General features: G+C 36.6%; 1 protein-coding gene, 1 long non-coding RNA gene and 1 pseudogene across 5 annotated transcripts; all 3 read right to left on the bottom strand.

The window, feature by feature from the left end:
* Positions 1 to 1,417: 1,417 nt before the first annotated feature.
* LOC112172289 lies at positions 1,418 to 2,108 on the bottom strand. The gene is made up of 3 exons (XR_005801341.1): positions 1,898 to 2,108; positions 1,703 to 1,823; positions 1,418 to 1,619 (listed from the first exon to the last, which is right to left on the bottom strand). It is a non-coding gene; the product is annotated as an uncharacterized LOC112172289 (long non-coding RNA).
* A 1,218-nt stretch (positions 2,109 to 3,326) lies between these two features.
* Positions 3,327 to 15,288, bottom strand: LOC112172288 (disease resistance protein RPV1). Of its 4 annotated transcripts, XM_040507943.1 has the most exons (18): positions 14,239 to 15,288; positions 12,977 to 14,087; positions 12,482 to 12,757; positions 10,704 to 12,389; positions 10,458 to 10,595; positions 9,444 to 9,586; positions 9,314 to 9,358; positions 9,043 to 9,226; positions 8,659 to 8,872; positions 8,307 to 8,471; positions 7,516 to 8,197; positions 5,530 to 5,790; positions 4,778 to 4,853; positions 4,495 to 4,543; positions 3,954 to 4,030; positions 3,650 to 3,689; positions 3,457 to 3,561; positions 3,327 to 3,351 (listed from the first exon to the last, which is right to left on the bottom strand). In XM_040507943.1, exons 1-5 carry the CDS (start codon positions 14,745 to 14,747, stop codon positions 10,509 to 10,511), a joined length of 3,669 nt encoding a protein of 1,222 aa, XP_040363877.1. In that variant the 5' UTR covers positions 14,748 to 15,288; the 3' UTR covers positions 3,327 to 3,351; positions 3,457 to 3,561; positions 3,650 to 3,689; positions 3,954 to 4,030; positions 4,495 to 4,543; positions 4,778 to 4,853; positions 5,530 to 5,790; positions 7,516 to 8,197; positions 8,307 to 8,471; positions 8,659 to 8,872; positions 9,043 to 9,226; positions 9,314 to 9,358; positions 9,444 to 9,586; positions 10,458 to 10,508. The 4 variants fall into 4 exon arrangements, with proteins under 4 accessions (XP_040363877.1, XP_040363879.1, XP_040363876.1 ...); XM_040507945.1 differs by having other exon boundaries at positions 3,650 to 3,701; positions 9,043 to 9,358; XM_040507942.1 differs by having other exon boundaries at positions 9,043 to 9,358.
* Positions 15,289 to 15,630: 342 nt separating this feature from the next.
* On the bottom strand, positions 15,631 to 26,335 carry LOC112170955 (annotated as a pseudogene).
* Between the last annotated feature and the right edge of the window lie 794 nt (positions 26,336 to 27,129).

The raw sequence follows: 27,129 nt of genomic DNA, 5'->3' as shown, positions 1-27,129 counted from the left end.
GTAGTTGTATACACACTATGTACAACAAATGTTAGAAAGTTACATCAGTAGGAAGACTAAGCAAGTGGTTGCTAATTAAATTGGTGAAGTGTCGAAGTCCTTTCGATCTGGAGTCTTCTTCGACTCTTTGGTATTGAACGTACAAGTCTTCAACATTGTACACGGTGATGTGTGATCTTCACAATAGGGTTCGAACGTAGGCTAAGTCTTCCCAAATCGAGCCAGTTTCTAGATTTCCTAGACTTTTTAACGTTGGATCTTTTTTCCATCACAAAACACAGTTAAAGAGGAATCCTTCATTCTGTTTCTTTGATTCCCCGAATCAAAATTAACAGGCACTCGGGACTTCGTCTTCCCCAGATGACTGGGAATTAGCTAGTCTGCTCCCCAATATGCCTTGAAAGGACATGACTTTAATATAACAATCCCCACCACCAATTTTCACTAGTATAGATGCATGCAATTAGCTATGTTCATCGGTCTGATACAAAATTAATATAACAGGCTTACAGGCACTTGGGTCTTCGTCTTCCTAGTTGGCTAGGACTCAGTCAGCAAATTGTTCATAAATTAATACATCAATATAGGTGGAATAATTATTACAAATAGAATAAAAATTACAGATTTTACATCAATCGTTGTGGGTTGCGGTAAAATGCATAATTATTGAAGTAATCATTTTATTAATTTTAAAAATATAAAATTTTACCACTATCACAACAAATTTATTGTCACACTTATTAAATTGTCCATAAATTAATAAATTGGTTGTAGGTACCAGGGTGAAAAATTCTCAATGGTTATGTTACACAGATATAGAGGAATCTTTTATTCTATTTCTTTGATTCCTCGTTCAAAGCAAAAATTAACAGGCACTTGGGTCTTCGTCTTCCCAGTTGGCTGGGACTTGGGCTCAGTTTGGCCCCGAGAAGCTACTTAGATAAGCTGCTCATACCTTTCTTCTTTTTTCAAGAAACTAGTTAATAATGTCTCCAAAAACATGATACAAGTACATTTATTTTTTATTATTTCTAACCTAATTTTAATTTGGTGTGGATTTAAAATTACTTGCTCAGTTATTAATTTCAAAATTAAAAATCAAACTTTATTGTTGATTACTTATGTCATACTTTTAGAAAATTAAGTTCACAGTCGTCAAGTCTACTATTAATTTTAACCTTAAGTTTTGGGAAGTGGTCCCTAAAGAAAAGTGTTGGTCTTTCACAAGTCGTTTTAATCGCTTTAGGAGCGAGTAGCACACTAATTTCATCATCCGAACTGATCAACTGACTGTTGCACCTCTTCGTTAAATGCAAGCACGGCATTTGGGGCCAACACGAATTTTAGAATAAACATTAAATATTTTATCTTGGATGAAAGAATAAATATGAAAATTTCATATGATCTTTACTTATTTATACACAAACTTAGGACAAAGGTCAATATGGGTAAATCCCGGCTAGATATTCTTTTAGTCATATGTAGTTTTTCATCAACGAGAGAGCAGGCAATCGAAATTTTGGGAAAGTGATGTAGCTAGATTTATCCAATAGTTGCTTACAGCTCTGTTCTTATACTTTTCCACCCTTTGCTTCATTATAAAGTTTATCAACCCGCTCCTGCAGATGATATAATTCAACATACATATTTAGGATTAACTCATCAAAGTTCCAACCTTTTCTTATCCAAGTAGAAATCATACCTTGTAATATTTGAGTACTTGCGGTCTTTTCAGTTTGAAAATTGGGAGTCATGAGATCCCTCTCTATGTCAAAGGGGTTTGGTTCCAAATGAACTGCTTTTAACAACTCAAACCCTCGAAGCTGCAACATAAATGTCTTTTAAGTCAGATGAATAAACTTAAGCAACATATCATGAAACAGAGATGGAGCACTACTTCCTGTTTCTAACCCTTACTATTGAGCTCATCCAAAATGTACATGGAGCACATACATGTGAACAGTTCAAATTGATGAATCTGTTTTACCAGTGTATATACAATCATAAACTCGAGGAACCACACAAAACATAGTAGGCTTTAGTTCCTGAATGTCGTCCAGTAAAAACCTGACATCCTGCAAGTCCAACGGCAATCACATTGCAGATGTTGAAGTTGGTAAGTAAGGAAGAGATGTTGAAGTTGTTGAACCACACAAAACAGATGTTGAAGTTGGTAAGTAAGGAAGAGAATACCAATCAAGTTGGTAAGTTGTAGATGCAATAGCTCTCTATTATTTGGTCATATATATGGGCCAACGGGAGAAACGAAAAATATGAATCTTCCTCTGTACACTGTAATAGAATTTATTTTATGTCAGTAGTCAATATTATTGCCTTCAGGGAGATGTCAAATTGTTAATTGAGTTCAGTAACTCAACTTCATGAAAAATATAATCCTTAACCATCTATTGATCATAATTCAACAGAGTTACTTTGGAAAAAATATGAACTATAAAATAAATCTGCCAGTAAGCACCTTTCAGAGGATGACTACTCAAAATTGTATAAGTAACCTCAGTTTAATTAGTTCGTAGAAAATCTGTAATTTGATGGCCAACCACAAAGCTTTCAGCATAATTTGATCTAATATGGATCCAACTTCTGTCAAAATGAAAGTATAAATTTCCCCTAGTTGAGGGTTACGATACAACCCCAACTTTTATTAATCATGTCTTGGCAATAGCAACACATCTTGAAGATGTTACAATAAACTATAACTGCTCGCTAAATTGGATTGCATCCACATGATTTAAACTTTTGTCAAGGCATAAATAGCATTTTAAACAGGCACCGCATATATGTATGGAAACAGAATAAGGATCGCTATTTTAATTTAAGAATGAGGAAATAATTTCATATTGATAATGCTACAAAATCCAAAACAAAAATGGCCTTTGTATTGGGCTTTCCATGACCAAAACATGTTCTCTGCAAGTTTATTTGCCTCGGACATATAAACGAGGTACATTTATGCTTCCAAAATGTGCAATAAACCAAACATAGGTACAGGACTTGGTGAAAATTAATCACCAGATTGCACCCCAAACAACTCATGACAAGTTACAGAAGTTATTCTGCCTTTTTTTTTTTTTAGGGAGGCAGAATAAGCATTAATTCAGAAACATCAAGATAGAATATATTAAAAAGCTAAAAAATGGAAGATGTTAACTGTGTGAATTTATTTATCATTCTATCTTTTAGGAAAAGTATATGGTCTGTTGACAATACTTCTGACATTAATGCTGCATTAGTAACGATTAAGCCTTTTGGTTCTCTAGTTGTTCCACTTCTACACATTATTGTGCAAACAGCAGTCCTCTGTTTTAGAGGTAGTTCATAATCTGAATTTCCCTGAGAAAATGAAAGATAATAGATGATTTTATATTGTTGAAAGTTAATGGCCAATCCTTTACTAAAAGCAAGAACTTGTATGAGAAAACAGTGTTGAGAAGTTACCAACTGAAAGAATTCCTCCCACGAAAAGCAAGATACCCCCAGTTCTTCTGCTTCCTTCTTTTGAGTGCTAGAAACATTTGTGAACATTTGTGAAGCTGACAATTGCTGAACAACGCAGATGTATACCTTAGATACAATCCAAACAACTTGGACCTCAAATTTGAAGTATTTAATGAAATAGTATATGACCTACTTTTTAAAGGCGTAGAACAGTTTGGAAGGCATGGTATAATCTGCAGAAAGAACTACCATGTAAGGATCTTAGAAAGCAAGAAAAGGAGAGGGAAATAAATTTTATATAAACGGAGTGCATATTAGGAAAGGAATAAGATTAACCATCAAGCACACAAGGCAAGTTGGACTTTGTAATTCTACCATGTTTACTACAAAATTGGATTATGAATGTTCTAGCACCAAAATATAAAATATCAGTGGCTTCAAAGTTCAAACATATATCCAGTTATGATAATGAGATAAGAGTTTGGAAAATAACTCACATCAGGGATTTTGTTCTCTTGAACAAAAGCTATTGGAACTTCAGCATGGTTGATGATGAACTCAACTGCATTAGCACCTGCAACATAAACCATGAAATGTCAATCAAATAAATTTGAAGGGAAACTGAAAATGCACCTTTCGATTTTCTCCCTAGATCCCCCACCACTTAATTTCCCAAAACTTCCCCTTATACCTGTAGAATTCAAAAACTGTTTGGCATGTTTGCCGGTTGGCCACTGAACTTTTGTTGTGGCTAGCTAGCAAACACTTGGTACCGTTCAGTAGTTTCCAACAGAACTATTTAAGTTGTTGCGAAGAGGCTGATAGGCAACTACCAAGCATTCAGTAGCGAGCCACTGAACACAGCTTAATCCAGATTTATAAACAACGGTGAAGTGGTAGAATTTGATAAAGGAAAAAGTTAAGACAAATTAGAATTTCCCTTCAATTAATCAAACTCGACCACCATCATTGAAGTTCACTATCTGCCACTGGAAAATGATAGCGCAAAGAATTCTTGAAAAAGAAAAGGAAGCATACCAAGGGTGTCATAAAGTGGAACATATGTAATGGCATGGCTGTTACACGCCTGTAACAAAAATAAATAATAAATAAATAAAATAAAATAAATAAAAAACAAACCAAACATAAGCATAAGGCTAAAAAGTCACAATTTTTCTAGAAAGATTCAGTCCCCAATATCAGATTCAATTGTTCAATGTGACAAAAATGGGCTCTCAACAGTTAATATAGCATTTCTTCATTTAAGTGTCTTGCATAATATGCTCAAATATGAAACAAAGAATCACAGTATTATTATTACCTCCATTGCAATAATCCATCCGGGGGCGGGGGCGGGGGGTTGAATTTGAGCCATATAATATACCACAACAATCTCCCTGCAAGGATCAAAACATATAAAAATCTAATCTTTTTTCCTTTTGTTTACAAATCTGCAGGCATAAGTGCATAACAAAACTTTAATGTGCAATCTTATACACATAGCCTTAAACCTTCCGACAAACATATAATGACCACTTCTTTCAAATCGCAAGGACAATATAGTGACACGACAAAACAATGCACCTATCACTTCTGCATTCACCGAAATCTATCTTGTATACTTTTTCAAACAGAAAAACATCAGCAGCAGAAAATTAACTAATAGCTCAAGCATACACGGCTGAGTCTATTTAAGCATACCAGCCAAGGGGCCAAGAAGAAGCAGATTCTAATATGTCATACAGACTCCTACAGTTCAATGTCCCAAAAGGAAACTAAATCAGTGAACTTGATACATATACTACTACCCGTGCTAGGTGACAACAACCAGGAATAACGGTTCATAACACTACATTTAAACATTACTTGACCATATATATGCAAAATAACATAAATCCACTCCATTCTTCAGCATTTAGTGGTCTTCAGTCCCAGCAACTTTCATAATAAGATACTCAATCTCCCAGTTTCAACAAAAAACAAAGCATCAGAGACTGAGGACATCAGAGAAACTCATGCATTTTATAATTGATTCAACCAAATTGAAGCTACGACAGATGATGGAAAACAAACCTCTTCTTCTAACCATGATGTCTCTCTCTCCATCTTCTTTTGAAACATGTCAAGCCTCCGAATCTTAAAGAACACAGCTTTAGAAGGTCTCAGCCAATCATGCTGACAGGAGACAAGAAAGCTGTCGTGGCAGAAAGAGGATTCGTAGCCGTCACAAACTGTGGCCTGATGCAGTAAAAGAACACTTTCCCAGCCTTGTTCTTGTTCTACATTTTTGTAACGAGAGACACTTCCAGGCGATACATCTAATCTTGTAATAGTCTAATACAAATGCAGACACGAATAAACAGGTGAAAACAGCCAGAAACTATCTCCCTACTTCTTCAAATAACCATACAGAACATTGTCACATTGGTACATTATCATTCTGTTTCTTTGCCTCTTGATAATTTAGCAAGTAATTAAACATTCTTTCCATAGATGATAATATCATGGTGTTATGTAGAGTCAAAAACATATTGATTCAAAATTATTTGGAAACCAAAAGCAATCAATTACCCTGTAACATGAAAATACATAATGATCAAGTATAGGAACCACATGTTTATAGCTTTGGAGTTTACTGCTGGCAATTGTGAGTAGCAAAAAGAACAATGTCTTTGCTTCATCTATATCTCTCAGCCTTATCAAGCACGTAAGTTATGAAGGTATATCGGCTTGGGATTCAATTTCAATTAGAACAGAGAGACTCAAAGCTTTGCATCAAAACTTTAAATGATTACAGGCCTGGGATTTGGTGGGAAAAAGATGAAAGCCATGAGCTAAAAGACACATCGTTGGACTCAATATGGTTAGAAGAGAGGAGATATTACAAAGTCAAAGGGCACATTAGAGCTTAAATTAGAGAAAAGAGTTGGGTTACTTTTTCCATTGCATGCATAATTCTAATGCAAAGCTGCAGAACAAATAAAACTCTTGCAGATTAATCATTCTTCTGTTCAAGTGATACAGTGAAATATGCTTATTAACAAAAGTCACACAACTCTATTTCTATGCAATTTTCATTTTTGAGGTGTCGTTTTCGAAAGTGAAACTTTTTGGGACTAAATATTGCCTCTTACATGCATTGTAAGTTCTCAATATATTTTCAAATGTTTTATGTTCAGTGATGACGCCAATTTGTTTTATTTCTGCACCTTAACTGTGAACTTAAAAAGAAAAATGGTCCAAAAGGAATAGCAAACATGCAGCTATAAGCATTCTGAAGCAAACATGCAACTGCTGGAGATTGAGCAGAAATTATGTGCAAAGAAGATCACGAAAAAGAATAATGAGAAGAGGTATTGGGGTGTCATTGTTTTACTGTTTATGTGTTTGTGGATTGGTTTAGTAAGAGAAAGTAAGGTACTAAGGTGGAGAAGTTGAGCACATGTTAGGTGCATTGTTAGGTGAAAGGGAGGGAGGGTATGTATTAGTGCATAGTTAGGCGAAAGGGAGTCATTTTAAGGTGGAAAGACCATGTCATCGAGAACACAAGTGTAACTCTTTCTTGGCAAGTAAGAGGAATAGAGAGGTAGGGAGTTCTGCTTGGCAGGGCAGGAAAAATAGAAGGATATGTGAATGAAGTCAGTGAGGTATGATGGGAGAATGATGATTATGATTCAAGTGTATTGCTTATTGTTTGGTGCAAACCTTACAGAAGAAGGCTTGTAATTCAAGTCCTCATAAAATAGGCAGTTACAGTACGACCAATTTCTGCCATACATTATTCTTTTATGAGACCCTCTGATATAACATCTCAACAGAAAAGAAATTATGCCTAGCTACCATAAGATTTCAAAGTTAACTGTAAATTTCAGATAATCTCCATGTAAATCAATCAAAATCATATGCATGTGCTTAATATCGTATTTAGAAGTCCATATTAGAATGAAATGGGGCTGTGATTATTAAATCCACAATTAATACACATGACTACATACAACTAAACATAACAAGAATTATGAAATAGAATCGGAAAACAAAAATTGGAAATCAAATAATCACCTTATAGAGAATGGATGCTTATCGGGTTGAGCCTGACCATGATTTGAAGCTAGTTGTGGCTGTAGCGGCGGAGGTTGCAAATCCCTAGGTGGGTTTTTCTGCTGAGATAGCATAGTACGAAGATTGTACTGGAAGATTGTACAACGAAAACGGGGGAAGGACCCTTTAAAAGGAAAGCTGGTATTCTAAGCTGGTTAGAGACAAAATTACTCTGACTATGAGTGTGCGAATAAAACAGCAATGAAATCAGTGAAAAGGGTTAGGGAAAGCTTCACGTAGTCCAGATCCCAGATCACCAAGGTGTGCCCTTCTCAATCATCTCCTGGGTGTTTACCATGTAGCCCACGAAAAGGGAAGCAGAACCACCAAAGATGGGAGAAGCAAATTGCAACCAGAGAAGGATGGACACGCCTGTAGAGAGCAAGCCCTCATGGTTATGGATCACATTGCTCCAAACACCAGACAAATCGATGTTTTACATGACCAAATCATCCACCCTCTCCCCCCCCCCCCCCCCCCCCCCCCCCCCAAAACCCCTCTCTTCTTTGGTTGATGGTGAAGAAGATCTTGCTGATATGTCACCTATCTCAGTCAAGTGTAATATCACAGACTCATGTAATCCCCTTTGCGGCCCAAGACTTCAACCCTCAGTCCCATATTTAGCTAATGCATCTTTGAATTTCTTGACCAATAAAACAACGAATCCAATTAGCATAATTCGAATCATAAATACCCACTGATCCTTTTATTGAATATTACAAACCAACATCAACAGGAATTGCAATACTTACAGCGGCAATGGTGCAGCCGAAGCTACATACTCGCCCTTCTGCACCTCTATAAAACCTAAAGAATGGTATCACATGAATGTGGAGACCATGGCACATAGCGTTGAGCTCTTCAAAGTTAACCGAAAGAAAAATTGCATCTGGAATCTGTTCAGCCAGCTGACAAATCTGAACAAAATCATAGTACTATTGGTAAACAGATATTCCAAAATGCTCCAAGCTAAAATTAGATGTGCTATAATTTCAAAAGGGGATTCAGTAGAAGCAAAACCGGACCATTTAATAGCAGCTGTATAAAAAAAATAGTGTCAAAATAACCAAGGATCATGATAATTAAAGTGATAAAGTGATATACCTGGGGTACGTATTCACCACCACCTCCAAAATTCTCCACACTCTTCCAGTCATATTTTTCATGCATGACACCTGTTTTCTTGTAGGCTTTATAATTGGTTCTGATCCACCTTACAGCAATGTCTTCTCACACTAACTTTGCTTCTTTTGATCCAGACCTTGCCAGGCCTTCAGCTATCATGTGTTGGATTGGAGCCCAATCATTTGGAAAGTCCCTAATATTACAATTTCCATTAGGCCACGTAAAAGTTCAAAGTAGGTAGCTGATATTCTGAAAACTTGAGAAGCCAATACGAACAGGTCTTAAAAAATTCCTGAACTACTAAAAGCAGTTAATATCGTATTGCAAATGACTCGATACCCAAAAATAAAATATGAAAAATACCTTGGCATGGAGAGCTCTACAAAATTTGATGGCTTGCCCTGCGAAATTGCAACTGCCTTATAATTCGAAAGAGCAATACTTTTTTCCCAAATAAGAAATTCATCAAACTTTGACATCCCAGGACTTTGTGTTGTATGTGAATATCTGATACAGGTGTTATGGCAGCAATACAGTAGGCCAAGACCTGTATAAATGCAGGAGGTTTAGACATTTTTTTCAAAGGCCTTGGAGTCCCACTTTATTGAAAACTCCAATGCTATGTCAACCAAACCTTCTTCACCAATGTGGGAGGCTTTGAAGCTATGTTCTCAGCAAACTATCATTTAGGAATTCAGTTAGTCAGTTTCAAAGCAGTTAGGGATTCATAAAATTCCATCAAGTGCAGGAAAATAAATAATTACCTTTTGATCCACATAATAATCCAGAGTTCACTTAACTCTCTTGAAATAGTGGCCTAATGTCACAGAACTCTGGTAAATCAAAAAATCTAGCTGCAGTAACCATTAGTGATGCAACAGCTTCCTCACATTCCCCAGGGCATTCCCTGCAATGACAATAAGGGAGGAAAATGAACATTGTGATGAGTTAACCTGTCCTTCTTTTAACTCATTAATGAAAGAAAGGTTTCAAACAAAAAACATTCATTTCATTTAGCAGGAACTCAAACCACCTATCTGATGTACATTATTACATGATTCCGTCAGGTCAACAGAAAAACTGTAGTAATGACAGAATCATCTAAAGTTTCAAATATTCATGGTGTGAATATCTCTACACCAGAACCTAATCAAACTTCGTCAAATGAGTCTTTGCATCTGGTACAAATTTACATGGCATCTACTAAAATCAATCAACCATGTGAAACCTGACATTTGGAGAATCTAGTAAACTGAAGTAATGCTATACTGCATCAGCAGCATAATCTGACACTAAGATTAGCAATCCAGGAAACTAAACTAATTAAGCGAAAGTAAGGGTTTTTATTCTTTCTCACCAACATTTCTAAGGCCCATAAGCGAATGTATATATTAGCAGTTCAATCCGAAACCAAAAGAGCAGCTGCTGATTAATAGAGTAGCAGCATACCTTTGGATGAGGAAATAAATTCAGAAAACGATGCTATATAATCAGAAAATAGAAAGACCTTGAAAGTGGCTATCCGACCAGAAAACGTCTACAAGTTCATCGATGAGTTTAGTGAAGTAGATTTAATGCACCAGATCAAGCTTCTAAATTAAAAATTAATATTCCTTTCACTGATGCAATTTTGCATTTATTAGTAACACGGAATTGGGCATGGTAAACTAGTTCAACTCTATCCACACATATGAAGAATGCCAACAAAGAGTTGATATTACAAACCAATTTTGAAACTCCAAAGATATCAAAGAAAGGGAGGATTTGAAAATGTAAACCTGTATTCATCACACTGGTCCGTAGACAATGCTATGCTGCATCAGTAATAATTACAGCTTTTCGTTCTCCAGTTGTGCATCAGTATATAATTCTTTGCAGTCAGTCCTCTGTTTGGGACGATAATTGTCCCAGAAGCCCTGCAATAGCATTATTGTGCAGATGTCAGTCGTCCGTTTTGCTACAAATGTCAGTTATGATCTCTGAAATGAGGAAATTTTCACAAAAGGAAACGATACGGTCGATACCTTTTTAAGTTCACTGGTGAGGTTCTCTGCACGGATTAGCTTCATAGAAACGTCTTCATTGGGTGGCATTACAAGGTGGACACCACAGCTTTTTATGGAGGACTTAGAGTCCTCATGTTGATAAATAATGACTCGACACGTAAAAGGGGGCAATGGACGCATATAACACATATCAAGGAAGGGAACATAGTGCAGCCACACATGATCCGACTCTGCTGAATCAACACTTTCCGGTTCTGAGACCCTCACTTCATTGATGTGAATATAGACCTGAAAACTAGTCCAAGGATCTTGCAGCCTTTGATCAACAGCCACACAGAGAGCCAATCCTGTGTTGTCCCATTTGAAATTTGCAAGTGTTTCAATACAAAATTCAAACCGTCGATGCCCCTTGAAATCCATTTGACAGCTGAACCACTTTGGAACCCCGCTTCTTGGAACTGGAAATCTAATTGTGAATTGGAATTGCTGAGAAGATAGGAGTCGAGAGAAGAGATCAGCGTCCACCTCATCATCATCCTCGTTTGCCATCCCAACCAAATTTTGACAGAGTCTCCAGCAATTAGTCAAGTCCATCTCCTTAATCATTTGTGATTCTTTACGCTCCAAAATGTTTGACAACTTCGAAATTCTTTCCAATGATACGCAATCCCTCACATTCAACCAGCTAATACTTGGTGGAAGCTCTGGAATTTCTACGAGCCTCCTGCAGCCTCTCAAATTGAGTTTCCCCAAGTTGACAAATTTGTTGATGATGCATTCGGGAAGAATAACAATGGGGCTTTCTGATATATCAAGTGAATATAAAGTGGATGCACAATCAAGGGACGCGAGGAAATCAATATTAGATAAATTGCATCCACCCGCATGGAATCGGTCTAAACAAGGAAGCGCCAGATTGAATTCAGTATCTGACTCTGGCTCCGATGAAGAGTCACGGTTGTCATGTGAAACCTTTGAGTAAGTTGGAAGCACTTCAGACTCCACCTTATTTGGGAATCTTACCAGTTTTGGGCACTCGGACAAATAAACCTCCCTTAACTTCTGCAATTCATAAATGCCGCAGGGTAGATCTGTGAGGTTTCCACATCCGCCTAACGTCAAGTATTCAAGGTTAATTAGATATCCAATGGATGAAGGCAATGCTTTGATGCCAGTGTTGTATAGATACAAGGATGTCATGCATTTCATCTCTCCCTCAATTTCAGGGAAACTCTCCAGCCTTGTGCAGTAGTTGAGATTAATGGATCGGAGGGATATCCAGTTGACTTCTCCTGGTAGCCTCACAAGGTTAGAGCATTTATGAAGATCCAGTTCAACAAGCTTTTTGAGGGATCCAACTGAAGGGTGAACCTCCGCTAAACTTGTACAATAGCTTAGATCCAGTAACTCTAGGTTTGGGCTTCCAGACAGGTCTGGGCTTTGTGCTAGGAGTTCACAGTCACTCAAACTTAAGGATTTGAGGGATTTGCAGTTGACTTTTTGAGGAAGCGTCACAAGGTTAGAGCAACGGTGTAGATCCAGTTCAACAAGCTTTTGGAGGGATCCTATCGAAGGATGAATCTTCTTTAAACTTGTACACCAACTTAGATCCAGGAACTCTAAGTTTGGGCTTCCAGACAGGTCTGGGCTTTGTACTAGGAATTTACATCTCTCCAAATTTAAGGATTTCAGATTTTCCATACTCTGTCATACCAAAGTAGAAAAAAAAAATCAAATGGAAAATTAGTAAGGTGTAAAGATTTTAACAAAGTAAACTCTGGAAACTCTATAAATACCTTGGATCCTTCTCCAAAACTTGAGATGCGGCTGCAAGGCATACTAAATTGAACCAGATTCTTCATATTAAAATCGGAGGGCAAAGATTGTAGCGGACAGCTAGACCAATCAAATAACCGCAACTGATTCGGATAATAATCAACCTTTCCACAAAACTGTCCATTGATGTTTATAAAAATTTTAAGATTTTTCATCTTTTTGAAGCATTTAGGATTCAGGCGTATCTCATCTTCTTTGGGCATCTTTACCATCATGCCTTCAATTTTACTTGTGCCCTAGTATGCAAAACGCAATCTTATTAGCAAACTGAGTACTTATGTAATAAAATGCAAGTCTTTTGAGTTTTATTCTTTCTTTAAGAATTCAACAGAAAATCATATAATATATCTTACCTGGATATTGGTTGTCGAATTGAAACAAACTACACACATAGAGAATCAACCTGACCTGACTCCATGTATATATGTAAATCTGAGCATATAGGAACTACTTACCGTGTTTTCTGTTAGAACCTCCTGCACATCCTTGTGATGCCACAATCTGCTTCGCTCACCGGGCTCTGTAGACTCCTGCTGAACTATATATTTTCCCATCTCATTTAGCAAATCATGCATGCAAATATGACCATATCCATCAACATTTATGAGCGCCTTTTCTTCAAGAACTTCAATACTATGCTTGGGGTTGTTGCGATCGCAACCTTCTAATATTTGTATCACATTTTTTGTATTCCAACCTCTGAAGAAACAAGCAATGTCGAGGAAAACTTTTTTCACTATTTCTTCCAGTCCATCATAACTGACTTTGAGAATATCTCGAATGTCTCTGGGAAGATTTCTTTTATAACCATCTAACATAGCATGCCATTCATGTATAGGTCTACCACGTAGATGTGAACCCAAAACTACCAAGGCTAACGGAAGGCCATGAGCATATCTAACAATTGTGCTAATCCAGAGTTTCTCATCGTCATCATGATTTCTTTTTTTCTTGAAGGCATTTAACCTGAAGAGCTCACAAGCTTCGCTATGATCTAGTTCCCTGGCCTTGTATATAGGATTGACTTCGTGAACAGTTAACAAACGCTTATCTCTTGTTGTTATGATAATTCTGCTACCACGACCAAACCAATCTGGTGCTCTGGCTAATGTGTCTAACTGGTTCGATTTATTCACATCATCAAGAATTAACAGAATCCTTTTATTTCTCAACCTTTGACGCAACAAATTGATTCCTTTATCGACATTGATTACTATCAGTTCTTTGCCCCCTAGAATCTCTGAAAGAATAATGTTTTGTAGGTTGACTAAACCTCCATGCTGCTCTGAACCTCCTCTAACATTTTCCAAAAAGCAGTGACATTCAAACTTATGGGCAATTGTATTGTAAACAGCTTTAGCAATTGTTGTCTTCCCTATTCCACCAATTCCCCATATCCCTACCATGCGTACATCACTTCCCCCAACATCTAACATTTCAAGCATTTCTTGTACCCGAGAGTGTATCCCAACTGGACACTTTGCCACATCCAAATAGGAAGGTTCTTTTAGTTGTGCAGAAACCTCTTCAACAATTTTATCAATAAATTCATATTCATATTGATGCCTGTCATGTCAAAATCAAATGAAACATTTAATAAAAACTAAAACGGTAAAACCTTGCTACTTCGAAAAAGAGCATAGTATTGTCATAATAATCACACACCAATAAAAGAACAGACAAATTTGCTATAAGTAAGATTAGGTGCGTGATATACCCCTGCGAGAAAGGCCACCCAGACAAATCTGCTGCTTCTGAAAGAGCTGCTCTCCAACTTTTCACCTTGTCCATATCACCTTCGAGTCCGCGTTCATGCTCTGCAAGTGCCTCACCAAATTTACCTCTTTGGTGTCTTACATCGGCGGGATTTACCTTGTAAAAGATTGGCCGAACCATTTGGTTCTTCGATTTTTTACATTCAAGGATATGAACCAGTTCATTTAAACACCACTTTGAGGCTGCATAATTTTCGGAGAACACAACGAGAGACAGCTTTGATTCTTTAATTGCTTGGAGAAGTGCTTCTGATATTTCTTCTCCTCTTGGAAGATCATCATCATCTATGAAAGTGTTGATTCCCCTTTGAACCAAAGACCTGTGCAAATGACCTGTGAAACCGTAGCGAGTATCCTCGCCTCTGAAACTCAGAAACACATCGTGTGTGCATGAGCGGGTGGAAAAAGGAACAGAAGAGAATGAGAAAGAAGCTCTCAATTGGGTGGCCATTGAACCTGAGTTGTTGTTTGATTTCACGCTCAGCTCGCTGATGGAATGAAGAAGGAGCACAAGAGGAAGAGGAAAAGAAAAGGAGCACAGCTCAAAAATAGGTACGCTGCGTGATCACAGTTTCCTGGTAGCTTCCATCAACGTCAATGTGAAGTCAAGGGCGTGTAAGATGAAACGAAACTACCAAGAAATGGAGAAGAAGAAAAGGTAAAGTGGAAAAAGCAGCAACACATTGTATGGTGTATGAACGGGTGGAAAAAGCAGGAACAATTGTTGTTTGATTGCTGGTGAAATGAAGATGGGGCAGAAGAGGACAAGGGTCTCAGTAGGTGCAGAGTTTTTCGTGTAAGATGAAGCGAAACTACGTGCCCAAGAAAAGAAGAAAAGGTAAAGGTAGAGGACCGATCAGTCCAGTCACCACCGAAAGAGCATCTTATAATGAGTTTGGTTGATATGTAGACGCAATTGCCAGTTTGTCACCGACTGGCTCTTGATTTAGTGGTAAAACTGTAAAAGAATGAAGAAAGTTGTTTAGAAGCACACCCTGTAAGGTGGTTTAGAGTGCATGACATTGTGACAACCACAAGTGAGATAGGTTCATTGAGAGTCTGGTAAAATGAGAGACGACACATTTGTAAGAGTCTGGTAAAATGAGAGACGACACATTTGTATATCAACTGGTGAAAGCAACTGCAATTGACTTCAAGCATTGTTTCTTGGACTGAATGAGAAGACCACACTAATTTCATCATCAGACCATCATTTTAATTTGGAGACATGACACAAGTACTTTTATTTTTATTTTTTTTTAAATCTAATTTTAGTTCGGTGTGGATTTAAAAATATTTGCTCAGTTATCGATTCTTAAATTTTTATTGTTGATTACTTATGCCATACTTTCAGAAAATTTAGTTCACTGCTGCCTGTTGGGTAAATCCCAGCTAGATAATCTTTACTTCACTTCAGTAAAGATCTTAATTAAGATCTCTACTTATTTATACACAAACTTAGAAAAAAGGTCAATATGGATAAATCCCTGCGAGATATTCTTTAGTCATAAGTAGTTTTTCATCAACAAAAGAGCAGGCAATCGAAATTTTGGGAAAGTGATGTAGCTAGATTTATCCAATAGTTGCTTCCAGCTCTGTTCTTATACCTTTCCACCCTTTGCTTCACTATAAAGTTTTTCAACTCGGTCCTGCAGATGATGTAATTCAACATACATATTTAGGATTAACTTATCAAAGTTCCAACCTTTTCTTATCCAAGTAGAAAATCATACCTTGTAATATTTGAGTAATTGCGGTCTTTTCAGGTTGAAAGTTGGAGTCATGAGATCCCTCTCTATGTCAAAGGGGTTTGGTTCCAAATGAACTGCTTTTAACAACTCAAACCCTCGAAGCTGCAATAAAAATGTCTTGTAAGTCAGATGAATAAACTTAAGCAACATGGCATGAAACAGGGATGGAGCTCATCCAAAATGTATTTTCTTGCCTTCATGTTTTGACACAATGATTTGTAGTCATCAGTCAAATGATGCTCAGCTGCCCAATCCTCCAAGGCCTTTCTGTCAGGAACAACCACAGCAACAAGAAATGACTCGAAGCTGTTCCCATGAACCCAAATCTGCCAACCAGATGAAAGTTAAGATGTTAAGATATCCGTCTGCAACTTCAGAAAACACGAAAGAAGGGTGGAGGACACTGGCACAAAATTCAAATGTAGCACAAAGACGAACACAATCTCATTTATTGATGAAATAAAGGTAAGTCCTGTCATTCATCATACAAGTAGAATACAGAAGTTAGCGACATACCAATGTGATAAGGGGGCATTGCAAGTATTTGCTTTCAATGCTTTCCGCAGCAACATATTCACCTTGAGACAGTTTAAATATGTTCTTTTTCCTGTCTAAAACTTTCATTGCTCCATTAGACTGCCATTCTCCAATATCACCTGTGATCCATCCACTCAAAATTAATCATCAACAAAAATTTTGAAGGCTCCATCTTGAAAAGAAACCAAAAGATTGAGCATCAACCAAGAAAGTACTTCATTTCTAGTTTTGTAGACATTTACCTGTATGGAACCACCCATCAATAAGGACTTCTTCAGTGAGATCTTGTCGCTTGTGGTAACCAGAAAACAAGGTTTTCCCTCTTAGGCAAATCTCTCCACATGGCACACTAGAAAGTGCATCATATCCCAGTTATGGGACCGACTCAAGCCGTGCTTCAATAGTTGTCAAGGGGACACCCACAGTTCCAATCATAGGATAAACATTGCCAATGGACGTAAAACAGCCACCACAGCTTTCAGTAAGTCCTAACTGATGAACTCTAGTACTCTTCGTTTCATATATATCTGCTTCTGATGTGTTGTGGTAGCTGATTTAGAAAAATAAGGTTATTTGAATGAGTACAAAAGCATCCATACTTGACATCTCAAAGGCCAAACACATATACCACGAATTAAAGTGAGAAAGCACAGTGAGCTGAATACTTATGCTCGTATAATTTCCTGAATCTTCACTATGATTTAACTGATTATGTGTTATATTCATTATGATATGCAGTCAACCATACCATATCCTTGTGATAAAGTGCTGCAGCTGGTGACCCTAAAAAATTCCTCCACATGCCTGGGCAAAGGCGCAGCACCAGACAACATTATACGAACTCTTCCTCCTAATGCTTGTTTTATCTACCGCAAGTAACACAGTTTGTTAGAATGTACGCATAAAATAGAAGCAATGCATTGTTCGAATGTAAAACCAGATATTTCAAGAATGAAAAGGTGAAGGATAGAATGACTGACCTTGTTAAATACAAGCTTCTCCAGTTTTGCCAACTTGCTGCCATACAAATATTAATTAGTTTATGCCTTTATGGTAGGAATACAAATGCAAACAAAAAAGGAGGTCTTAGTGAGACGTACTAGTTATATGCATACCGGAAAAGGGTCTTCCTCAGCACACCATCAGATGAAACTTTACTAGCAATACCTTCGGAAACAATATTTAAGACAAATATTAACAACAAAGAAATTCACGGACATAAATGTATACAGTTCATATTGATGAATCTGTTTTACCAGTGTATATACGATCATACACTCGAGGAACCCCACAAAACATAGTAGGCTTTAGTTCCTGAAGGTCGTCCAGTAAAAACCTGACATCCTGCAAGTAACGGCAATCACATTGGACAGATGTTGAAATTGGTAAGTAAAGAAGAGAATACCAATCAAGTTTTGATAAGGAAACAAGAAAAAAAAAGAATGTAGCAAGAATGACACATATACTTATGCCTTGCCAGAAGCCTATTGAAGATCCCTTGTAGATGCAATAGCTCTCGATTATTTGGCCATATATATGGGCCAACGGGAGAAACGAAAAATTTGAATCTTCTTCTGTACCTTGTAATACAATTTATTTTATGTCAGTAGTCAATATTATTGCCATCAGGGAAATGTCAAATTGTTAATTGAGTTCAGTAACTAAACTTTTATAAAAGAAATATAATCCTTAACCATCTATTGGTAATACTTCAATGGAGTTACTTTGGAAAAAATATGAACTATAAAATAAATCTGCAAATAAGCACCTTTCAGAGGATGACTTTCCTCAAAATTGTATTAGTTCCCTTAGTTTAATTAGTTGGTAGAAAATCTGTAATTTGATGGCCAACCACAAAGCTTTAAGCATAATTTGATCTAATATGGATCCAACTTCTGTCAAAATAAAATTTCCCCTGGTTGAGGGTTACGGTACAACCCCCAACTTTTATGAATCATGTCTTGGCAATAGCAACACATCTTGAAGATGTAACAATAAACTATACCTGCTCCCTAAATTGGATTGCATCTACAGGATTTAAATTTTAGTCTGCATAAATAGCATTTTAAACAAGCACTGCATATATGTATGGAAACAGAATAAGGATCGTAATTTTCATTTAATAATCAGGAAATAATTTCATTTTGATAATGCTACAAAATCCAAAACAACAATGGCCTTGTAATGGCGTTTTTGTGACAAAACTACTAAATCTCCATGACCAAAACATGTTCTCTGCAAGTTTATTTGCCTCTGACATATAAATGAGGTAGAATTATGCTTCAAAACTGTGCAATAGACCAAACATAGGTACAGGACCTGGTGAAAATTAATCACCAGATTGCATCCCAAACAACGCGTGCCAAGTTACAGGAGCTATTTTGCCTCTTGTTGTTGTTTTTTTTTTTTTTTTTGAAGAGGCAGAATAAGCATTAATTCAGAAACGTCAATATGTTAAAAAGATGTTAACTGTGTTAAGGTATTTACCACTCTATCTGTTACGAAACTATGGTCTGCTGACAATACTTCTGACATTAATGCTGCATTGCTAACGATTACACCTTTTGGTTCTCCAGTCGTTCCACTTGTATACATTATTGTGCAAACAGCGGTCCTCTGTTTTGGAGGTAGTTCACAATCTGAATTTCCCTGAGAAAATGAAAGATAATATATGATTTTATATTGTTAAAAGTTAATGGCCAATCCTTTACTGAAAACAAGAACTTAACTGAGAAAACAGTGTTGAGAAGTTCCCAACTGAAAGAATTCCTCCCACGAAAAGCAAGATACCCCCAGTTCTTCTGCTTCCTTCTTTTGAGTGCTAGAAACATTTGTGAAGCTGACAATTGCTGAACAACGCAGATGTATACCTTAGATACAATCCTAACAACTTGGCCCTTAAATTTGGAAGTATTTAAGGAAATAGTATATGACCTACTTTTTAAATGCATAGAACAGTTTGGAAGGATTGATATAATCTGCAGAAAAATTACCATGTAAGGATCTCAGAAAGCAGGAAAAGGACAGCGAAACAAATTTTATATAAATGGAGTGCATATTAGGAAAGGAACTAAGATTAACCATCAAGTATACAAGGCAAGTTGGTCTTTGTATTTATATCATGTTTACTACAACTAAATTGGATCATGAATGTTCTAGTACCAAAATATTAGACATCTGCGGCTTCAAAGTTCAAACAAATATCTAGTTATGAACTTATGATAATAACATATAGTTTGGAAAATAACTTACAGCAGGGATTTTGTTCTCTTGAACAAAAGCTATTGAAACTTCAGCACGGTTGATGATGAACTCAACTGCATTAGCACCTGCAACAGAAACCATGAAATGTCAATCAAATAAATTTCAAGGGAAACTGAAAATGCACCTTCCAATTTTCTCCCTAGACCCCCCACAACTTTTTCCCCAAAACTTCCCCTTATACATGTAGAATTCAAAAACTGTTTGGCATGTTTGGTGGTTGGCTACTAAAGTTTGTTGTGGCTAGCTAGCAAACACTTGTTACTGCTCAGTAGTTTCCGATAGACAACTATCAAGCATTCAGCAGCCAGCCGCTGAACACAGCTCAATCCAGATTTACAAACGATGGTGAAGTGGCAGATTTTGAAAAGGAAAAAGTTAACACAATTTAGGATTTCCCTTCAGTTAATCAAACTCGAGCACCATTATTGAAGTTCACTATCTGCCACTGGAAAATTTTACAATGCACTAAGAATTCTAGAAAAAGAAAAGGAAGCATACCGAGGGTGTCATAAAGTGGAACATATGTAATGGCATGGCTGTCACAGGCCTGTAAAATTAAAAAAAACACACATAAACACACAAGTATAAGGCTAAAAAGTCGCAATCTTTCTAGTAAGATTCAGTCCCCAATATCAGATTCAGTTGTTCAATCCTTCCACCAGTCACGAAAATGTGCTCCCAGCAGTCAACATAGCATTTCTTCATTCAAGTCTCTTACATAATATCCACATAGATGAAAAGGAAAACATGACAGTATTAATATTACCTCCATTGCAATAATCCATTGGGGGAAATTTGATCCATATATAGTTATATACCACAAGTATCTCCCGGCAAACATTGAAACAATATAAAATAAAATAAAACAATATCTTTCCATTTCACAGTTACTATTCTCACTACCACTACCATCAACTCTATAACACATACACCTTTATTACTAAGAACACATTTTCTTCCATAAAAATGTTATACGCACACACATACATAAACACATAAGTGGAGAGTTACAGGATTGACAACATGGCTTCTGATGGATGAACCCACACGAATGGCTGCATCATACACCTCTTGATATGGAGTCCACACATATGGACCCACCTGTCATTTTGCATTAAACAAAATTGGCATTAGTATTTCCTAGTAGCAAAATTGAGCTCCTGGGTTTCAATGGGTTGCTGCCATTGCTCAAATGGAAATGGAAGGTACCTTCTTCTTGTTGACTTGGCCTTGACCAAGCATTTGACCGCTTGGGTTCCTCTTAACAGTCAATGCCAGTGAAAACAGAGTTTCAGCCATCATCTCATACTAACAATTTGAATTGAATCACACCAGTGAGCCTTTCTAAGTGCTCATATCCCACTACCATATTCACTCCTTGTATCTAATTCTTATCCAACTTATCAACGGGCATATTAGCTCAGCTGGTTAAAGCGTCATGCTAATAACGCGAAGCTCACAGTTTTGAGACCTGTATGTTCCATTTTTCGTTTACACTTTTTTCAATTTTTACCCATTCTTCTTTTGAGGCCATTTGACCTGTTTTCTGATATTAACTTCTTCCAAGTTCCAATTAACAGACTGAAAAATGAATAAAAATATGATATGCTATGATTCTGCTTTTTTTTTTTTTTGGCTGTGGTTCTAGTTTGTATAAGCTCAGTAGCATTCACAATACATGTGACACTTGATTTAACGTACATGATCAATCCCATAACTGCCACAGTGTCTGATACCTGAGAAACTGCCGCGGTGACTCCAAAAACCCTCCAGTAACTCCAACAGCCCACCTTTAGTTAGATCTTGCAGCTTGTGATAACCAGAAAACAAGGTTTTTCCTCTCAAGGAAATCTCTCCACATGGCACACTAGAAATTGCTTCATATCCCAGTTCTGGGACCAACTCAAGCCATGCTTCAATAGTTGTTGGGCGGAACCAACCACAGCTTTCAGTAAGGTCAGCACGATTTAAGAAACTGATGAAATGTAGATATCTTCTTTTCATATATATCTGCTTCTGTGTTGTGGTAGCTGATTTAGAAAATTAAGGTCATTTGAATGACCACAAAAGCATTCATACTCGACATCTCATACGCCAAACACATTATCATGAATTAAGGTGAGAAAGCACGTTGAGTCAAATACTCAACCTTGTTTAATTTCCTCAATCTTCACTATGATTTAAACTGATTCAAGTATATATTAATTATGATATGCAGTCAATGTATACACAATCCTAACAACTTGCACCTCAAACATCAAGTATTCAAAGAAATAGCTTATCATCTACTTTTTAAATATATAGAACAGTTTAGTAGGCAAGATAGAATCTGTACAAAGAATACCACGTGATAATAGAAAACAAGAAAAGGAGAAGGAAATAACTTTTATAAAAACGGAAGTTGTGTAAATCAACAAGGCACCTCAATGTTCTACATAAGTTACTTACCTCTACATCAGCTCAATCAAACTAAAATATTGTCCTTCAATCCTTAACAAATGCAGTTTGTCATAGCCCAAACTCTGATATTACTTTGGAGAACAGATTCACACTAAAATATTGTCCTTCAACTCTCAACAAATTCAGTTCGTCCAAGCCCAAACTCTGATATTACCTTGGTTCCCATTGACTCATCGAGTCTTCCATCAATAAATAGCTACAGATCTGAGATGTCATAATAGTTCAGAACTCTTAGTTTCCTCTCTTTGCGAATCTTGATTGAAATCAAATTGAGTCTGAGATTTTATGATAGTTAAGGACTAGTAATACATTATTCCACTACAAGTAAAAAGGTCCAATAAGGATCTATGAGACCAATAGCGTCTACATCTCTGATATGACAAATAAACAGAGGAAAAGCGAATAATATATGCATTTGTTTTATTGTGAACCATAGAAATAAAGCAACACCTTCTACTCATAGTTTCCAACACCTGCTTATCTTACGGGAAAGTTTTCCGTATTCTGAGGTAAAGTTGGACGAGGCTGATTGCCACAGAAACACACTTGACCACAAGGACAAATCAATAATATCCAAAGCAACCAAGCAACTTGGTAAACAAAATTGACAATTGGGGTAAAACAGTCTCAGTATTCTATTACTGACCTTTTTAAACCCAAGCTTGTGCTTTGTCTTGTGGAAGAGACTTCTTCAGATACACCAACTTCTTGTTATTTAAACCTTTCAGTAGCTTAGAATAAGACTGCCAATGAAAATGCCAACTGATGAGCTGCCTAACTTATATGCATATTGGAACAGGGTATGGTTCCACCAGAGGAAACTCTATTCGCAATACCTGCAGGAACCAATTTAGGCATAAATTTTACGATAACAAAAAACCAGGGCAAATATTTCTCAAGTTAATTATAATGTAGTGGTACTCAACAAGAAACTGATCAAATGAAAAAGAAAATCATTGCAATTGCATAAAAATAATTGGACGCTGCATATGAAAAACTTAATCTCACTTTTCTTAAATCATGCCTTCAAGTATATATCATTCTAAATCAGACACCGAAAATATATATTTGGTGATCGATCAACACAATTCTGAACTTTTTACTTTTGAATAAGGAAATAATTTCAGATAACAATACTATAAACTCAGAAAATAGAAAGACCTTGAAAGATCGATCAACACAATCATGATCTGAATTTTTTTAGTTTTGAATGAGGGGGAAGTAATTTCAGATAACAATGCTATAAACTCAGAAAATAGAAAGACCTTGAAAGAATTTAGTGAAATATGACTAGTGCAATAGATCAAACTTCGAAAACAAATTTAATATCGCTTTCCATAATGCAATTTTTCATGTATCAGTTACATGGAACCAGGCTTGGTAAACTAGTTCAACTACTATATCCACACAAATGGAGAATGCCAAACAGAGTTGATATTAATTATTACAAACTATTTTGAAACTCCAAAGTTATAAAAAAAAGGGAGAGTCTAAAATGTAACCTGTATTCGTCACATTTGGTCCATAGACAATGCTTTACCAACATTGCTGCATTAGTACTAATTACAGCTTTCCAATCTCCAGATGTGCATCAGTATATATTACTTATGCAGTCGGTCACTGTTTGGGACAATAACTTTCCAGTGGTCCTGCAATAGCATTATTGTTCAGATGTCAGTCCTCTATTTTGCTACAAATGTTTGTTATTATCTCTGAAACTACTGAAGCAAAAATGAGAAAAATTTCACAAAAGAAAACGATACCAATAAACACAAATTCATATTGAGGCAACTACAGCTGTATAACCAACTATTGGTAATACTTCAACGAAGTTACTTTGGAAAAAAATATAAACTATAAAATAAATCTGCTTTCACAGGAAGACTTGACTCAAAATTGTATTAGTACCCTTAGTTTAATTAGTTGGTAGAAAATCTGTAATTTGATGGCCAACCACAAAGATTCCAGCATAATTTGATCTAATATGGGGTCCAATCTCTGCCAAAATGAAAGTATAAATCTCCCCCAGTTGAGGGTCAGTACAAACCCCAACTTTAATCATAATGACACAGTTAACACCACTAACATCACCAAATAGAAAGCAACGAATTGGTTTAACAAGCTTGTTGCAAACTGAAATTTTTTAATCCTAGACAAAACCGTCTTGGAGAATGACGTCCTCACATGTTGTCTTGGCAAAAACAACAAATCTTGAAGATGTTACAATTGACTATAACTGCTCACTAAATTGGGTTGCATCCACGTGATTTAAATTTTTGTCTTGGCAAAACTAGCATTTTAAACAGGCAGAGCATACATGTATGAAACAGATTAAGGATTAAATATTTCATTTGAGAATGAGGAACTAATTTCATATTGATAGTGCTACAAAAAAGAAAATAGTTGTATTGACCTTTTCAGTAACAAAACTACTAAATCTCCATGACCAAACTGTTCTCTGCTAGTTTATTTAAAATGAGGTACATCTATGATTTAAAACTGTCCCATAGACCAAACATAGGTACAGGACCTGGTGAAATCCATCACCAGATTGCACCCAAAACAACTTATGCCAAGTTACAGGATCTATTCTGCGACAATTTTTTTTTTCCCCTTCTGAAGAGGCAGAGTAAGCACTAATTCGGAAACATGAAGATAGAATATCTTAAAAAGCTAGAATATTGAAATTTCTAACTGTGTTAAGTTGTTTACCACACTGTCTGTAAGGAAAAGTATATGGTCTGTTGACAACATGAAAAGGAGAGGGGAATAAATTTTATATAAACAGAGTGCCATAATAGGAAGAAACCAAGATAACAATCAAAGGGTCAAAATATACAAGGCAAGTTGGTCTTTGCATTTATATCATGTTTAGTACAACAAAATTGGATTATGAAGGTTCTAGTACCGAAATATAATTCATCAGTGGCTTCAAAAATATATCGAGTTACGATAATGACATAATAGTTTGGAAAATAACTCACAGCAGGGATTTTGTTCTCTTGAACAAAAGCTATTGAAACTTCAGCGTGGTTGATGATGAACTCAACTGCATTAGCACCTGCAACATAAGCAAGAAAAATCGGTCAAATAAATTTCACGATAAACTCAAAATGCAGAGTCCAATATTCTCCCTGGACCCACCACAAGTTTAACTCCTATAGAATCGAAACACTGTTTGGCAAGTTTGGTCGCTACTGAACTTTCTTTGTGGCTGGCTTTCAAACACATGGTACTGTTCAGTGGTTTCCAAACTTAAGTTGTTGCCGAGAGTTTGATTTACAAAAGATGGTGAATTGGTATATTTTGGAAAGGTAAAAGTCAAGACCATTTAGAATTGCCTTCATTCACACAGAAGCAAGCACCATCACTTAAGTTCAGTAACTGTAACTGGAAAGGAATACATGCATGATGCACTGAGAATTATTGAAAAAGAAAAGGACCAAAGCACCAATACACAATTCCTTATCCTTCCTGTGTTCTTTTAAAACACCAAAGCCAAAAAATCCAGTCCCAACCTCCAAATTTCCTTTCCCAAAGCACCAATTCAAACAAACCAACAAGTGCAAGAATTTAAAAGAAGCAGAGATAAAAAAAAACAAGAGTGAAGAAGTGCTTTGATTACCAGACCGCGATGAAATGCGAAGTGCTTTCCCTTCAATGGCACGTGCAAAGAAAAAACAAGAACCAAGCTTTGAGTGTGATTCGCCTTTTTTTGCTATTGAAGAACAATAACGCCGCACACCACTTGTTCGATAAAATGCAGCAGCAAATTCGGACACCCAGAGTGAACAAGGACGCTCCTAAGCGGCAAATACTCCTGAGAGGATCTTTTCAGTTTTGGGCCTCCTACAATCTTTTCTCGGGTGTCCTTGCCAAATTTGGGCTTTTTCGGCGGCTGTCGATTTTAAAATCTGGTGCCCAGAAAGAAAAAGACTTTGCATGTCTCTGCGATTTAGATAAGAAAATTGAGACTTGGAGTTCACTCGGTACATTGAGGGTTTCCGCATCAAATTTGGGACTGAGAAAACTTTAGGGATCAAGGATCATGACTCACAAGGAAACAGAAAAGAAGCCCATTTTAAAATTTGGGCCTATTTGAAGAGTTCAGCTAAGCATCACGTTAAGGGTGTCCAAATCAAAATACCCGAACTTTAGTTTGTACAGTATTACCTCAGAGATACAGTATTACCTCCATTGCAATAAGACACTGGTGGACATTTGATTTATATATACCATAACGATGTCTCTGCAAACATTAAAACATATCAAAATCTAAGCATTTGCCTTATGTTTACACATGTGAATATGTGCGTGTGTAGAGGCCATTTCCATCAAGGAATCTCTTTTTTTGGCCATTTTGAGGGATTCCTTGTCGGACTGCTTTTTGATAGCATTTCGGCATCTCGACCGTTTAGTTTTTTTTGTCCTAATGTATATCTCACTTCTACTCTTTCACAGTTAGTATTTGTAAACTATGATACTGTTACTACAGTAAGTCAACACACGAAAATCATAGATACAAACACACAAAGTATATGAATATATATAATTGCAGCAACATGTGTAGGTGAAATGTTCTTAGAGAGTCAACAAACTTGAAGAGGCCATTGATCTCAAACACTGATCTTTTGCACTGCTCACAATCTAAACTTTCTACGGGACGATTATGTGAATGTCTGATGATAGTGAGAGTGCAGGGACTAGGTTTATAAATGATTCAGCCTACGGTTTAGCCTTCCCCCATAAAGGAAACTATTCAGTACAGAATCACATATTCTTAGGTGTATACCATTAACACTTGGCTTAATAACTAAGTTT

The sequence above is a fragment of the Rosa chinensis genome, chromosome 6 (assembly GCF_002994745.2).
Source record: "Rosa chinensis cultivar Old Blush chromosome 6, RchiOBHm-V2, whole genome shotgun sequence".
Taxonomy (NCBI): domain Eukaryota; kingdom Viridiplantae; phylum Streptophyta; class Magnoliopsida; order Rosales; family Rosaceae; genus Rosa; species Rosa chinensis.
The sequence above is the reverse complement of the archived record's forward strand: the minus strand, read 5'-3'. Positions and strand labels throughout refer to the sequence as shown.

Bases quoted from the DNA above. Each gene is read 5' to 3' on its own strand.
- LOC112172288 (XM_040507945.1), bottom strand. From the start codon at position 14,747: ATGGCCACCCAATTGAGAGCTTCTTTCTCATTCTCTTCTGTTCCTTTT. The intron at 14,088-14,238 runs GTATATCACGCA...TTGACATGACAG, and splicing joins GGGTGGCCTTTCTCGCAGGG to GCATCAATATGAATATGAAT. The intron at 12,758-12,976 runs GTAAGTAGTTCC...TTTGCATACTAG, and splicing joins AGGTTCTAACAGAAAACACG to GGCACAAGTAAAATTGAAGG.